Genomic DNA, 17,278 nt, shown 5'->3' with positions numbered 1-17,278 from the left:
AAAAATGTTCGTCAACGACCTTTTTTACATGACTAAGACGAGACGATAACGAGCTAAAAATAGATTCTTGATAACGAAAATTTGACGAAATGTATATTTAGTTTTCGTTGACGAGACGGGACTAAGGTGTTAATGGTGGACTAGCGGACATTCAAAATGCAGCATATTTCCCCCCAATTGCCCGTCTTGTCTGTCAAAATGCATCTTACATTTCTAACTTGCAATATCATTATTTCCGCTCTCTTCACTCCAGAAGAGCGATCTCCCTCTCTCTCTGTGTGTGCGGGGGGCGGGGCCTAACAGACACGCTGCAGCGGCACACAGAGATCTGCCGGGGACGGAGCGTTCAGAGAGTATAGAGACACTCTACAAGACTCGATGTGGACAAAGCTCGTTTGCCATGTTTTCGCGTTAGCGCGTTGACACGAGTAGAGTAGTCTGTCCAAACAGCCGGCCAAAAGGCGTCATATTCAGTCGGAGAAATGCACAATTTTCGACTTCCTTAACTCGTAGCTCTGTTGCCCCAATTACGAGTAACGTTATCACATCAGGTGTGCAGAGGTGGGAGAAGTACTCAGATCTTGTCGCTAAGTAAAAAAATACCAGTGTAGGAAGAGTTCCTCAAGTCAAAGTATGATCATCAAAATATATTTAAAGTAGCGACAGTACAAGTAGTGATTGTACAGATTGTTCCATTTCAGAATAATATATATGATATGTTTTATAATGATTGATCATGAAAGTGTTCTCAAAGCTGGTAAAGGTGCAGCTAGTTTGAATGATATATTATATATCTGTATACTGCAGGGTAGCTTGTGAATTTACTAAAGTCTGAGTTAACACTTGATTATATTTCACATCATTCATCCACATCTGTAAAGTAACTAAAGGTATTAAATACATGTAGTGGAGTAGAAGTACACCATTTAACTATGAACTGTAGTGGAGTAGAAGTACACAGTAGCAACACATTTAAATACTCCAGTAAAGTACAAGTACCTCAACATTTTACTCAAGTACAGTACAATATTTTAACATAATTATATATATTTAATTTATTTCACATTTTAAATAAAGTAATTAATTCGGTTAACAATTTGTTAGTTTTTTCCTTTAAAAAATAACAAAAAGTAAATACAAGAATACCGTTAAAGTACCGAAGCAGTATTGATAAGACTAGCAGTACCGTAGAAAACCTTAACGATACCCATCCCTAGATATTACACAAGTAAAGTGTTAAGAGAGTGAAATGTTGCTTTACGAATTTCAACACTTGATGCTGTCACCTTGATTACAATTTCAGATACCTGTATTTGCCTAACTGAATTGGTTTTAAAGAGAGAAAACATGTTGACTAAAAGTTGACTAAAATGTAATTTTTCATCGACTAAAACTAGACTAAAACTATGAAGGATAGAAATGACTAAAATGTGACTAAAACTAATTACCATTTTCGTCTTAAGACTAAGACTAAATCAAAAACAGCTGCCAAAATTAACACTGGTTTGAGCTCTGCAAGATGTAGTAATACAAGGCGACCTTCGGCTCATCGTTTTCTTTTGGAACAAACATTCACAACAACAGCCACATAGATGATATACAGTAGAGTCACAGGAAAGATGGATAACATGCAGTTATGGTTGCAAATTGATTAGTAACTCTGACGTGTGATTGGCCGGTTGTTGTCCCTCCACAGTCAGCAGCACTGCAGAAGAAACTGGTCCTCATGGAGAAGCAGCTGAACAATGAGAAGCAGGCCAAAGTGGATCTGGATCACAAACACAGGTACAGGACGCGGCTCTCTATTTCCCAACCCAGTTTAGATTGAACCACGCCCACTTCCTTATCAACGTAGCTCTGCGTGACCGCATCATGGATGTATTAAAAAAACGTTGCAGTACTCATCTCAACAACGCTCAAATAACATCACGTCTACTTTAGCTTGGGAAACAACGATATGTACCGCTCAATTGTTTACCAGACCACAATGAATTAGCTAACTACTTTTCCCCGCAGACCCTCTCCCTCACTTCCTGCCCCTCAGAGAGAACTGTACTGCTTCAGATTGTTTAATGGCTTATTCTGCTGAAATCCATACTGAATGAATTATAAAAGATGAATTCACATATACTCAGCTCTGCATAACTGTGCTCTGACACTGATGCTTACAGAAATGTGTGTGTTCAAATATAAACTGGGTTGGAAAAAGGATACAGGACGAGTACAGGACTGTGGAAACGTTACTTAAAGACAAAAGGTCAGCAACCATCACAGTCCGAGCTTAAGTAAATATTGTTCTGTTTTCTTTCCACAGAGCTGTCACAAGCCGTCTAGACAAAATTGCCAAAGAACTTGAGGAAGAGGTAAGTGAATACTCTGGAACAACCGTGGAGACACAGCCAGACACCTGTTAGTGTTGGACATCATGTTTGGCTTAGTCCTATTTTTAATATTACCTGGTGAAATGACCTGATTTCCTCATTGGGGTCGCTCCAGTTCCATCTTTTCACTCATTTCTTCCCCAAAACTATGTTTAAGTCAGATTCCTCACTTTTCACTTGACAGAGTTTTGAGTGAATGCCTAACAGTTGAAATCCCATAGGGTTCAGCTGGAGCCAGTACTCTAACAACCCCATTCAAATGTCTTATGTGGATTGGATTAGTGTCGATCCTCGATTTGATTCTCAGGAAGCATTTGTCCTAAAGCGAAATATGAAATCGGAGCCTTGTAATAGCAGCCCTGTAGGACGTGTTGAATAAAGTGTTGAATGACGTGCTTTAGGTGAGCAGCCGGAAGAATCTGGAGTCCACTCTGAGGCAGCTGGAGAGAGAGAAAGCTCTGCTGCAGCACAAGAGCCTGGAGAGTAACCGCAAGGCCGAGAGCGAGGCCGACAGGAAGCGCTGCCTGGAGAACGAAGGTGAACCGAGACACACGCACATCGTACATTCTATTCAAATATATGACAAGATGCATTCATCTTCAGCGGCTACACTTAATCAAAGGATAGGGTGGCCTGCCCAACCATTTCGTAATTGACAAAAACTAGAAAGAGCACAGAGAACACGTATATCCGCTAAGGACAGTGGTGCCTTCTTCTTTTCGTTGTGTTTATCGCCAAAGAAGATGTGTTTTATTCCTCCTTAAATAACGCCTTGACAGCTGTTTCCGTGAATTTTCACAACTAATTCCTGCCAATTATTCTGACATCACTTTTGTTATATAATAAATAAAGACATCTAAAATACAAATCGGATGAATACAACACAACTAAATAAATGAACATAAAATACCGTGGAGAAATATAACAATAGTAGCAAAAACATAAAAAATAGATAACGAAAAACTAAAAAAGGCTGTTTGACTGTAACTGTGAGTTTCGATGGAGGTTTATTGACCAGCTGATATAATGTGGACATTACTGCCATCACCTGGTGAAATAACTCTTTTTAGAATCAAAGATGGGAAATAAAGAATCTATTGCATGTCTGAAAAATATAATGACTCCTTCAAAACACTTCATTATGCTTCAAAACCTTATTGTGACTGTACATTTGCCAATTCCACCAAAATGAAAGTTACTAATTACTCTCAAAATGTTTTAGTGATTTCTCCCTGCAGCAGTAAACCCTGGAAATGCTTCTTATCTACACCGCTTTGTTTTCTACTCCTTTTTTGTTGACTGACTCCCTACTGCGCTGAACAACAATGTCAGTTTTTTCCAGCTGAATACTTTTGTATATCACACAGAGCTTTTTAGTTTCTATAACCCTTAACACAATTTGATGTAACTGTTTCTTTTCTCTGTGACACCCAAACTTCTCACTGTTTAAAACTCAATAATAAAGGAATAATACTGGAGAATTGTTTGGCTACATATAAAGGAAAGGAATGAACCATAATGCATCCCTGTGTGTTGTGCAGTGAACGGCCTTAGAGACCATCTGGATGACATGAAGAGGAGGAACCAGAACTCACACATTTCCAATGAGAAGAACATCCACCTGCAGAAACAGGTCCGTGTTATAATCTGCCTGTTGACAGTGGCACTGACGGTAAATGTACCTAGTATTGTAAAAATACACAAACAATTGTTGATGAGTTGGAATTGGATGAAGTAATGGTCATTTGAATAATTTCATTTTTTTTTCTCACACTTTAAGGTTTCCAGATTATTCCAATTAACGCTCACCGCCTTACATTTACACATGTATTTACTTAGAGTTACACGTTTACAACCATTGTGGAACAGTAAAACATTTTTTTTAAATGATGGAATAAATAATGTATTTCTATTCAGAAAAATGTGCTTGATTGAAAATGTTTATCCAACAGATCTGAGGAAGTACTGTAACAAGTGGCCAAACTAAACTGATCTCCACACATGTTTCCTCCCCTTCAGCTGGATGAAGCTAACACGTTGTTAAGGGCAGAGACGGAGGCGGCAGCCAGGCTCCGGAAGACGCAGGCGGACAGCAGCAAGCAGCTGCAGCAGCTGGAGGCCAACGTGCGCGAGCTGCAGGACAAGAGCTGCATGCTGGAGCGCAGCAAGCTGAGCCTGGAGAAGGAGTGCATCAGCCTGCAGGCGGCGCTGGAGACAGAGAGGAGGGAGCACTGCCAGGGCTCAGAGACCATCAGCGACCTCATGGGTGGGTGGCACACACAACACCACACAACACACCACACCACACCACAATACAACACACACGCACACACACACACACGCACACACAGCTTTTAAGGCTGTAAACAATCTGGTTTTTAGATGTGAAAACCTGGTCTTCTAGAATCTAGAGTACCCTGGAACCGAGGGAAACTCTGAAAGAATACGCCCATTGGCTACAAATCAATATATGATTGGTTGATCAAACTGTCAGTCCAAACGTACGCTCTCATTCAGTGTAACGGCCAGGGCATTCTATCAAGGATATAGAATACCTCGGTTGAAGGATATTCTACCCAGAGACCCAGAACAAGATCTGATTGGTTGCATTTATTTTCGAACACAAAAGCACTGAAATGCGTAGTGCATGGTCCGAGAAGGACAAACAAATCAACGTAACACTGTAATATTACAGATCAACCACACAGATATGATTCTCATTTATTCATTTTATTTACATTTTATTTATATAATTAAATCGATTTTTTGTTTGTTTTAACTGAGTGTTCCAGGGTATTCTCTGAATACCTTGAAGGCCCTGACGGTTCGCCACTGATATATATATATCTCTAAAACTGGAAAAGTGCTATATGTATATATATATATATATATATATATCTATATACATATAGCACTTTTCCAGTTTTAGAGACCCTTCAAAGCACTTTTACATATACAAGTGACATCAAGAGCAATTTGGGGTTACATATCTTGCCCATTGACGTGTGGTCCAAACCACCTACTTTACAAATGGACGACCGCTCAACTGAGCCAGAAATATCTCTATTTATAGATTTGGGGGCTTCAACAACCAAACCAAATTCCATTCCTAAATATAACATTTTAACACTTCAAAGATGTATTCATCAGATTCTCTTCCAAATACTTTTGTAAATTCTTATGAAACACTCTTTACATGGGCATAAATCAGATCCACCACATGGCACTTATTTAAAAAAGGAAAACACGTCACTTTTAGAGCTGGTTATTACTCCCGTTATTTCCTTCTCAGTGGTGAATAGCATCATGCCAAATGCCAGGAGTAGAGTTTTCATTAAAGCAAAATAACCACTGGTGCGTCCATCTGCTGACAAGTACCATCACATTTATAAAACTATTTTTTTTAAAGCAAGTCTGGCGCAGTGCTTGCTCCACAAAAATGCACTGGAGCAACATGGAATCCCTCCAAGCAAACAACCAGCATCTCTGATCTGTTTTATTAGTATTTTCTTGTCTGGCTTAGCTAAAAACACAGAATCATCAGTTGTTTACGACCGAGCCTGTTTGACAACAACATGTCCATCACTTCACCTGTTTCTCCTCTGCCTGGCTACATGTGTCTTTGGAGAAGCTTGTGGAACTTGAGATCAAAAGATGTTAATGATGTTGAATATAGATTGCACTCAATATTGGGTAAAACAATAATCTGTTTTCGAAATGCATCTGATATTTCCAGATACAAGGTTAAGCCACACTGGTTAAACATATCTCTGTATAGAGAGCATGTCCTACTCCCTTCTTACTGTCCTTGAATAAGAACAGACAGTGTCTCCATTGCAGCTGGTCAGCAGTAGCAGATGTGCATTTAAGTAACTGTACGAGGGAGTGTTTTAACATAGAGCCTAATCATTTAACCTTAATCTGATTAAGGTACTTCTGGGGCCATTGAGACTGTCATGTAAAAGCTTTATCTGATTGCTGTAATTGAGGTGAGGTCATACTCAAACACAGTGCAGTTCACACACCCAGGTTCCTGCTCAGCGTCCGTTTGTTCCAACAAGGAAACGCCTCAGTTCACTTTCTGTTTGGTCAAAGTGTTGGGATGCAGTGACCAGACGTTACAAATGAAACAATGTAGAACAATGTTATTGAATCTGAAATGAAGTGCTTTCCCCCAATGAATCAGCATGTTGGAGAATAGGCATTCATTTGAATCATGTAAATATTCAAATTCTAAAGATTGCCTTAAGACAATAACTTTGAATATCAGGCAATTGTGTATGTATGAACAAACGTTGGAAACGCCTTGTTTGGACTCCTTTGTTTACTTCCATAACGAAGTGACATCATTATTTTACCTCTGTGCTTCTATTGGCTAGCTCTCCATCACATTGTACACGATAGGCTAAGGGTCAGGACATCTCTAAGAGGTTGACCAATCACAACAGTGCCCGCCAGCTAACCAATCAGTCTGCATGTTATCCAGATATGAACTTAATGTAACTGAGTGCACACCACCTGGTAGCCTAAATGAATTATACTTCAACATAAAAAGCTTTTTGCAGCATATGAAATCATTTTAAACCCAATTATTTGATACTTAAATGATAAACGCAGACTCAAAGCCCTTTATAATACCATTGATATGAATAAATGAGCCAAACTTTATCTTTATCTACAACTTTATTGTAGTACACATTTCAGTACAGGGACAAGGGCATTGCACACCTGCGGTTCTGTCCATATGAAAGGATCAACAGTGATTGTTTGACGAATGAGAATTTGTGTAGACAAGAACATATATACTGTATATTCTTTATATAAACACAGACAATATATAGTCAGTATGTGATAAAGTAAGTGGTGTTCAAAGTAGGGATCGACCGATATGGCTTTTTCAAGACCGATACCGATTATTAGTAATCAAGGAGACCGATAACCGATATTTGGAACCGATATACATTTGCAGTCAAATCAGAAAATCTAGGTGTCAAAATGTAGAATAACAGAACTTCTTTGAAATGCCTTTTTATGTTTAATGAACTTTTCAACATCTTAAAACTGGTTTCTTCTCTGTGACCCTGAGTCAAGTAAATGAAGTAAAAATAAAATAAAAACTACTAAAACTTGTTCTGAACTTCTGATATTTGAGTCTCACTCATTTAGTAGTCCCAATTCAGCAGCACCAGATTGTGGTGCAGAAAGCAGAGTTGCTGCGAGGCTCCAGTCCCAGTCATCCCAGCGCGTCACAGTTTCTCCGCTGCGAGACGCTAATTGTCCATCACAAATGAAGACCTTAAAAGCATCATAATGTTTCTCAATGGCACGGATATTATGGGAATATCCAGGGGGAAGGTTATATATTCCTTTCCAGAACTAACAATGCTATATTCACTTTGTATTGCCGTACATTTTCTAAGTGGTTAAAGTCTGGCTGGATGATGAATCATAAGCCCATATGTGTCTTGCTGGGAATGTGAGTGATCATTATATGGTGAATTCAGAAAAGGTGTTAGAGGTATTATTCTAATACTTTGAACCTGCTGATCTAAGGACTCTTGTTTTTGTCCTGCAGCACGTATCTCCTGCCTCGAGGAGGAGGCCCGTCAGCAGAGACAAACTCTGTCCAAAACTGAGGCTGAGAAGAGACAGCTTCAGGAGAAACACACCGACCTGGAGAAGGTAAACCAGAAAAGCCTGCTTTTATTTGCCTTATATGGACTATATTTTGAACTTTTTTGTATTTACAACCTTCCTCATTATTTGGCATTGGGAGACTCTCCTTTAATGAATGTTGTATGTATACCTCAGGGTTGATTTCGTTCTGCAAAGACGAAATAAACAGAACGAGTGCTTTATCTAAAACATTGACATCATGAATTAAAGCAGTGTGTTCGCTCGTTCCCCTGCCTTCTTAGTTTGCTGCAGCATCACAACAGAGGCCAATAGATAATCCACAGGCTGATTTATTAGACTGTTTTAAAGCCTTATTCTTTAGACATTATTGTACAACTGACATTTCTAAAAAGGTTTCTGATAACCTTACTTAATCGCCGCCATGTTTAGCATTGTAAGTGTTTACATGGATCAGCTGCTGATGTCTGTTTGGTTGCCTTAATAATCAAAAGGGTATAACGTACTTTAATCATTCAGTGCTTTCATTATTTGGTAAAGATTTCAGATGACATTCATTTAGGGCTCATTATCTGAGCTTTACTTTGCTTCCAGAAGTCTGAAGCTAAGCCCATGGGGATTTTGGCATTATCATGCTATCCAATGTGTGGCTCTTACCTGAGTTTTGCTCATTTGGCTGATCACAACGTCTCGTCTTCGTGTTCTTTGCGCAGGAGAAGAGCAACAAGGAGATCGATCTGACCTACAAGCTGAAGGTGCTGCAGCAGGAGCTGGAGCAGGAGGAGGCCTCTCATAAGACCACCAGGGCCATGCTGGCAGACAAGAGCAAGATCAAAGTGACCATCGAGGGCGCCAAGTCAGAGTCCATGAAGGGTGAGGGCCCTCTCCCGACATCATTGTTGACCTCCATTCTCTGATGATCCTAGTTTGGTCAATCACACAGAAGATCTTTTAAAGGATAATCAATGAATGTAACATTAGTGAAGTCATTTGGCACCTGTGGACACTAGGGATGTGCATCTCCATACGTTACATTAACGATACATTTGAAGCACCAGGCGATGCGATACGATACGATTCACCCCTGTTGCGATACAGTTCGATACGATTTGATTCAACATTATGTGATTCGGGCATAGACTGTATATATAAAGGATTCGGGGCGATAAGATGCGATTCAACACGATGCAAAATAATGATACAATTCAATATGGTACGACAGAGGATTTAGTTTTATTCCTTATATGTAGCAAATCATAAATGAACAAAAAAAGTGCTTTACATATTTGGTTCTCTACTAGTACTGCGCATCCCATTATGCTGTTTCTTTTTTACCTTAAAAAAACAAACACTTGGACCTTTCACAAACTGGCCTTTTCACAAGTGTAGTGTTCTCTGTCTCCAGAGTACAGTTCAATTGTATAACACCTCACAGTTAAACAATTTAAGGATGCCCATGATGTGCTTAACACTCATTCATAGGCTAACTCACCAGTGAGCAGAAAGCACTGGTTTCTATAGGAACAATAAAGAATACAAATAACCATTTCATAACTGCTTTCAATTGTAAGGAAGACATTTAAACTATTATTGGCAGTCACAGTCTGCTGTAAACTAAACACCACTCACTGACTTTCAGGTTTTTCTTTTCAGACGCAGACCCCACGTCGTACTAGCCTACTTGTGTACTTTAAAGCGGCACGGCATCGTTTACAATTTGCGAGCGATTTTTCAAGTTGTCCGTCTTTCTTGGAAAATCCGAAGTGTTGCCAAACGTTTGATTTGTAGGTATTTTTCGGTGCGCTGTGTTTCTCTTTCTTCTTGACTTCCATGTTTGTTGATAACTGAGACTCTCGGCCTCCGTAGTGGCGAAGCAAAGATCAAAGATCGTCTCTGCTGAGTGCTGACAGGATGAGAGGATATTATATGAATGAATCATTTTTTTACCGATGCAAAGACGCTACAATCGATGCATCGCGAGTTCAACCCAAACTGTAGCCGATGTGCACTCTTTCAACCGGTGCACTCGCATCTTGAAGGTTTATGCAGGTGCACCGATGCGAATCGGTGAATCTTAACATCCCTAGTGGACACGTCTGACGACACCTTCTTCCCTCAATACATTGCTTCGAGTCACATGATAATCAATTAATAATTAATCATAATAATTCATTGCATGTATTCGAGCGCTTTTCCAAATGCTCAAAGCGCTTAACATACATACCATGTCCATTTCTTAAAATAGTATATATATTATAATTGTATAACAATTTACATACTCATTAATATTGATTTAAGGTTTACTTAAATCATTTAACATGATTGTATGTCTAAGTGATAGTTTGGAGCAACAGCATTTGATATCGGTCCAGTTTTTTGTCATTTGCTGCACATCCACTAAAAGTGATGTTTTTGTTGTTGTTGTGTCCTGGTATAGAGACTGAAGCTTAGTGTGGTCTAAAAGACTTTTCAATGACATGGCTAAATAATTAGCTAAATATGTCAATGTTGATACGACACATAATGTCAGAACAAGACTTTGTTACACAATATTACAAACTATTTCAGACCAGGCGAAAGGTAAAGAAAAAGTTGATATCTCTCTGTGAGGAGCTTCTTTGAATGTTCTCAGACACACATGGTCCCATTTGAAACCTAGAATAATGGGGAAAAAGGTTCCAGGGCGAAAAATACAAAAGTGATTCTTTAACATGACTTTAACATGTGGATAATATATTGATATGATCAAACAGAGATGGAGCAGAAGCTGGCGGAGGAGCGAGCGGCTAAGATCCGTCTGGAGAACCGGATCCTGGATCTGGAGAAGCACAGCAGCATGATGGACTGTGACTACAAGCAGGCTCTGCAGAAACTGGACGAGCTGCGCAGACACAAGGACCGGCTCACTGAGGAGGTGAGGGACTGTTTGTATCCTCTGCAGTTTGTGTTAACGCCTAGGAAACAAGTCTGGCAGCTTATTTAGTTGATGGAAAACAGGAAGTACAGAGATCTAACTAATATAATCTCATTCCCTTTGTGTTTTCTCCATTCTCTCAGGTGAAGAACCTGACGCTGAAGATCGAGCAGGAGACCCAGAAGCGGAACCTGACCCAGAACGACCTGAAGGCTCAGAACCAGCAGCTGAACTCTCTGCGATCCTCCGAGAAGCAGCTCAAGCAGGAAATGAACCACCTGCTGGACATCAAACGCAGCCTGGAGAAACAGAACCAGGAGCTGCGCAAGTCCGTTCACTTTTCTCTCTATCTCCTTTCAAGCATTCATACTCAAAGCTTCATATTTTGACACAAAGAGGATGATGAGTAATCTTATTTTTTTTGTGACGGCAGAGAAAGACAGGACACAGACGGGCAAATGAAGGAGTTACAGGACCAGTTAGAAGCCGAGCAGTATTTCTCTGTGAGTCTTTATTCTGCTATGTAATTAATCATGTGGATGTGAAACACATAATGTTCTGCATCCTGCATGCAGCGTGTGTGGGCTGTAGTCTGCAACCATAGCATCATCGCCTTATTTCACTAGCTAATGCATGCTGTTATTTGTATTAAATAGCTAAGGATTTCTTCCTATGTGTTCTACATATGAATATCATGCTTTATAGAACCCAAATTACATGTTTTCCTTGATTATATTTTTCATTTTATGGCTTATAGTTTTTATATGGAAGCCATCAGAGGCCCATGAGAGAAAAAAACATTCTGGTTATTTATATTCTGCATTAAACAAGAACTTGAGTCCATCATGTAACTGTGCCAGATTTATCCATACATTTTTATCTGCAGTCCCACACATAATCAAAGTCAAAAACACGTGAGCACAATTAAAAATACATGAACACAATTGCATTGCATATTAAAGCACGTATCTGTTTTATTCAACTCTAAATCGTTTTCTCCTTTGATTATGATTTAAGGACAAGTGAAAAAAAAAATTTGCTAGGACGATTTTTTGATTGAAAAGGTTTTAATGGGGGAACTTCTGCCTTTTGTGGCCAAAATGTGTATTACAACAACAAATACCTGGTAAAAAAGAAAAAGAAAAAGAAAATTCAACTAATTTGAAAAATTATCCTGGCTTTTTTTCCGCTTTTCTTTTTCACCTGATTTTTTCTCTCTCTCGCCTCTCAGGGTTTCCGTAGAATATACTTTATTCTCATTATTACTTAGGAAAGGCATTTGCTTTTATAAAATGTTGTATTGCTTCTCTAGTGCTCCCAGTGGCAAAGCACTGTAGTAGACTGCTGTATTCATAATGTGCTCAGACACAAGGGGTTGCATCACATCGTGTGTATCTGTGTGTGTTTATTTCAACTGTGTGTGTATTTTCCAGACCCTGTATAAGACCCAGGTTCGGGAACTAAAGGAGGATTGTGAGGAGAGGAACAAACTCTACAAAGACGTGCAGCAGTCTCTGCAGGAGCTGCAGGAGGAGAGGTACAAAATAAAGATGTTTCTTTTTTATACACTTTAAAAGTTCATGACAAAACCTCATCAGCTTTGTTGAAACCAAATGAGGAAGTAGCCATCAGTTAATATAAATCTTGATTTTTGGGTTTGGGATTCACTTGTTCAGCCTCTCATTAGTTTGTTTTTGAAAATGTCTTTCAGGGATTCGTTGGCTGCTCAGCTGGAGATCACCCTGACGAAGGCGGACTCGGAGCAGCTGGCGCGCTCCATCGCTGAGGAGCAGTACTCAGACCTGGAGAAGGAGAAGATCATGAAGGAGCTGGAGCTGAAGGAGATGATGGCCCGCCATCGCCAGGAGCTCTCAGACAAGGACATCACTATCAATTCTGTGAGTTGCATACACCCACAGTTTAATGACAAGCAGATGTTTATCACATTAAGCTCGCCTTGTTACTGAAGTATCACAATCAAGTTCAAGTCCAGCACATTTCCAACGTGTAAAAAGATATTATACAGAAAGACTTAAAGGGATAGTGTGGATGGTTTGAGGTTGCTGTAAAGATTAAAACCTATTCATTCAATATTTTGATCCAACCAAATATTCTGCTTCAGCGGAAACTCGTTAGTAGTTAGCATTTCTAAAACAGCCTTTTTACAGCATTCAAAAACATGTATCGTCCACTTGCTGTGCACAAAGGGATTCAATCCTTGTTTTGTGGAATCAACTATAAATGATCAAATAAATAATAAAATAGGGTCAGTTTAACCAAAACTTGTAATTTTAAGGGAAAGCACTGGCAATCAATAAACAAGTTATAACAAGAAAATGATAAAACCCTCTGCCAAAATGGTTATTCGTTTATAAAAGTTGTACATGTTTTAGTTATGCTCACTTCAAAGCCACTAGACTCTACTGACAAAAACATGAATTTAGCACTCCATAACACGTGAGATGCTGGTCCAACGCTGCCTTGATTGATACGTTTTATTGTCTTATTGTGAAACTTCCAAGCTAGCCCTTTAAAACACAAATACGTGGTGAATATGACAATATTTCCCCGCCCGGTGCAGCTGGAGGAAGCCAACAGGACCCTGACCAGTGACGTCGCCAACCTAGCCAATGAGAAGGAGGAGCTGAACAACAAGCTGAGCGAGGCAATAGAAGGTCAATAAAATGTTTTGCCCCAAACTTAATTTGTATTAAAAGCAATATATCGTCAGGGATAACGTTACTTTGTTTTTTCATTTCTCAGAATCAGAGAAGTCGAAGGATTGGGAGCAGCAGATCAGCCAGATGAAGCAGGCCTTTGAGAAGCAGCTGCAGTCAGAGAAGACGCTGAAAACTCAGGTAAGACTGTTTCAAACTTTGTTTCTACATGAACATGGTTCATTTCTTGTTGTACACTTAGACGTCAGCTTGAGGGGTTTTGATTCAAAATGAAAAGAGACGTCACAAAATGTCTGTACAACTCTGAAAACAGGCTTAAGCTTGAACTGTTTTACTCGTGTCCTCCTACAGGCTGTCAATAAGCTGGCAGAGATCATGAACAGGAAGGACCGTGGCGGAGGCAGTCGCCGTGGTAATGACACAGACATGAAGAGGAAGGAGAAGGAGAACAGGAAGCTGCAGCTGGAGCTGAGGTCGGAGAAAGAAAAACTCAACAGCAGCATCATCAAGTACCAGAGGGAGATCAACGAGATGCAGGCGGTCAGTTTCCCTCTGTTCTGACCTCTGAGAATAATCACTTATCATTAATAATGTCATTTTAGGCAACTGTCCAACTGTGTAGGATAATCAGCTTTCTATAGACTAGAGCAGCGTGTCTGCTGTATTTCTTCTCCTCCTTCCGTGTCTTTGACTGTTCCTTCTGTTCTTCATGCGCAGCAACTGTCAGAGGAGAGTCAGATGCGCATCGAGCTGCAGATGGCTCTGGACAGTAAGGACAGCGACATCGAGCAGCTGAGGAACCTCCTGCAGACGCTCAGTGTTCAGTCCATGGACTCGGCCAGCGTCAGCAGCGGGCCGGACTTTGATACCGATGATGCGTACGGAGGTGAGAGCTCTGAGACTGCGGAGTGTAACTGTGGCTCCTATCCAACTTCATGTTCATTTGAGCGCTGTACTGAATAGTTACAATATTCCTTTAGTTCCAATGGCATTTACATTTTAAATCTACATTCAAACTCAGCTGGTGTTTCTGCACAGTTGAACATGCATATTAGGCTCCTGTTATATGGACAAATGTGTCAAATAAGTGTTTGCTGTGTGGAACTGTTTCAGACTCGTGTATTCAAATGACTCCAGAACAGAGTCTAGAAATCTAATACATTGAAAAAAGATAGATATAATCATTGAGAAAATGAATAACATGTTTTCAACTAACAAAATATTCTGCTACCTCGATCCATATTTAATGGCCTTTCTGAAACTACATTTTCACTGCTTTCAAAAACCACATTTATACTTCTTTTATAGAAGTACAGCTTTCATTTATTCGAATCATGCTTTGTTAAAGTATATAATAACATGACAAGAGTGTAATTATTAACTATATATTATGTATAGAAAATATGTTAACAGTCAAGTTATATGAGGATTTGGTTTTCAAGGAAACAAAAAAGACTTTGTCCATAGTGGTGGCAAAACAAATCCTAATTGAAGTAGCCTTTTATCACAGAATCATTTTGGGGGATTTATTTAGTAGCCAAAAATACGCTGATTCAATAAATAATTGATAGAAAAAACAATAGGATTATGAGTGCTTGTATATAACAGTTTGTCAAGATACACAGCTGATTTATAATCAAATAAAGGCAGCTATCTTGTACTAAGTGATGATAACAGACAGATTGTCAATGTGCTCACACACATCTCTCCTTCTCTCTCAGAAACGAGGCTGGAGGGCTGGCTCTCCCTCCCTGTGAGGAACAACACCAAGAAGTTTGGCTGGGAGAGGAAGGTATGCAGAGAAGCTGCTCACATAACCTCCATCACTCTGATGCTTCATAACAAGTTCTCCATGATTTAACACAACCTCCCCCATGTGTGTTCTCTCCTTGTGCTGCAGTATGTCGTCGTGAGCAGCAAGAAGATCCTCTTCTACAACAACGAGCTGGACAAGGAGCACTCCATCCCCTACATGGTGCTGGATATAGAGTGAGTGTCACATGTCTGTTACACTGATGAGAGTAAAGTACTTCCTGTGGGGGCATTTAGTGTTGCATTGAGGTACAGCTGATATTTCATTGCAGCTAAAAGCTATAAAACATTTTGTGTTTTATTTATATATTATTCAACTGTGCATTACTTCTAATGAATTGGCTTATTTAAAGTGTATATATGAAAATATGAAGATAAGTAAATACAAATGTTAGGATTATAACTGTATATTTTGAGCAATAATCTGGTTTTCACCACAGTAAATATTGTACACATTTTTTATTATTTATTGTTTTTATATATTGTAGTACATTGTGCAGTTTTTTCTTTGAAAACTTTAAATTAAACATGTTTCATTCCTTCCAAACAACCCAAAAAATAATAATAAATAAATACAAAAAACTTAAAAAATAAATATTAAACATATAATACATTTTTAAAAGTTTAACACCGAAATAAATAGAACAGGCAGTTGATAATAAATAAAACGGGTATAATTACATAATACTGCGTCCACACTCGTTGGCAAAACAAACAACAATTTTTTATCCATTTTATTTGACTATATTCTTAAATGGAGCAGCTGTCACCAAACTCAATTTCCCCCCGGATCAGTAAAGTATTCTGATTTTGAATTCTGAAACACTCTCTCTTCACACAGCAAACTCTTCCATGTGAGGCCTGTCACTCAAACAGACGTGTACCGTGCTGACGCCAAAGAGATCCCGAGGATATTCCAGGTCTGTGATCTATGGATTTCTTTTTTCTTTGTGCCAAAAGAATCAAATATGTCAAACATTCTGAGTATTCCCCATTCATCTTTCCAGATTCTTTATGCCAATGAGGGCGAGAGCAAAAAGGAGGGCGAGGACCCGCTGCCCAGCGGAGAGAAGTCCAGCTACATCTGCCACAAGGGCCACGAGTTCATCCCCACCATCTACCACTTCCCCACCAACTGTGAGGCGTGCACCAAGCCGCTGTGGAACATGTTCAAACCCCCCCCCCGCTCTGGAGTGCCGGCGCTGCCACATCAAGTGCCACAAAGACCACATGGACAAGAAGGAGGAGATCATCGCTCCGTGCAAAGGTAGGAGGCTCCACACATCTATCGTATAACAGCTGTTGGTGCAGGTTAAATGCAACTCGTATACAAAAAAAGAATACATTTGAATTAAAACCAGTGTTGTTACTTCCACAAACTCGTTTAAACATTTTACAGGTAGTCGACAAATCTTAATGATTAATTTTCATAAAATAAATTATATTTAAACTTTTAATTTTATTTAATCATGACAAACTGTATGTGATTGTATAATGCTGCAGAAATCACAATTTATACAAAAATGTAATGCAAAAAAAGGGAAAATTCCAATAAGGTAAACTTGACTAAACCTAATAAGCTGTTCTTTAAAAGTTGTTGACATCGTTAAACAAGTTAGTATGGCTGGGAAATATATCAATATTGTATCGCTATCTTGATACGAGACCAGATACCTTAGATTTAGTATGTTGTAATATTGCATAATTGTTATCTTCTCCTGGTTTCAGTAGTGTGTATTTTTGTGATCTTTCTACACTTTCATCTGTTTTATATTCTTATTTTCTCCATCCAGTCATTATATAACCATGACTGATCATTTGTTATCAAAATTCTCATTGTGTAAATATTTGGTGAAACC

At 39.2% G+C, this 17,278-nt stretch overlaps 1 protein-coding gene across 1 annotated transcript in view; it reads left to right on the top strand.

Annotated features, from left to right (window-relative positions):
• Positions 1-17,278, top strand: part of rock2a (rho-associated, coiled-coil containing protein kinase 2a) — a 55,660-nt gene that overhangs the window by 32,411 nt on the left and 5,971 nt on the right. Inside the window, 21 exon segments of the mRNA XM_034135210.1 lie at positions 1,697-1,785; positions 2,315-2,363; positions 2,783-2,918; positions 3,923-4,014; positions 4,401-4,647; positions 7,957-8,063; positions 8,729-8,888; positions 10,769-10,929; positions 11,073-11,257; positions 11,363-11,432; positions 12,363-12,466; positions 12,641-12,827; positions 13,511-13,604; positions 13,693-13,787; positions 13,959-14,147; positions 14,325-14,493; positions 15,329-15,399; positions 15,508-15,596; positions 16,261-16,339; positions 16,427-16,594; positions 16,596-16,686. Of these exon segments, the coding sequence (XP_033991101.1) occupies positions 1,697-1,785; positions 2,315-2,363; positions 2,783-2,918; positions 3,923-4,014; positions 4,401-4,647; positions 7,957-8,063; positions 8,729-8,888; positions 10,769-10,929; positions 11,073-11,257; positions 11,363-11,432; positions 12,363-12,466; positions 12,641-12,827; positions 13,511-13,604; positions 13,693-13,787; positions 13,959-14,147; positions 14,325-14,493; positions 15,329-15,399; positions 15,508-15,596; positions 16,261-16,339; positions 16,427-16,594; positions 16,596-16,686 (2,632 nt within the window).

This window comes from Trematomus bernacchii, unplaced genomic scaffold (genome assembly GCF_902827165.1).
Source record: "Trematomus bernacchii unplaced genomic scaffold, fTreBer1.1, whole genome shotgun sequence".
NCBI classification, from domain to species: Eukaryota; Metazoa; Chordata; class Actinopteri; order Perciformes; family Nototheniidae; genus Trematomus; species Trematomus bernacchii.
This window is presented reverse-complemented; position numbering and strand designations above follow the sequence as displayed.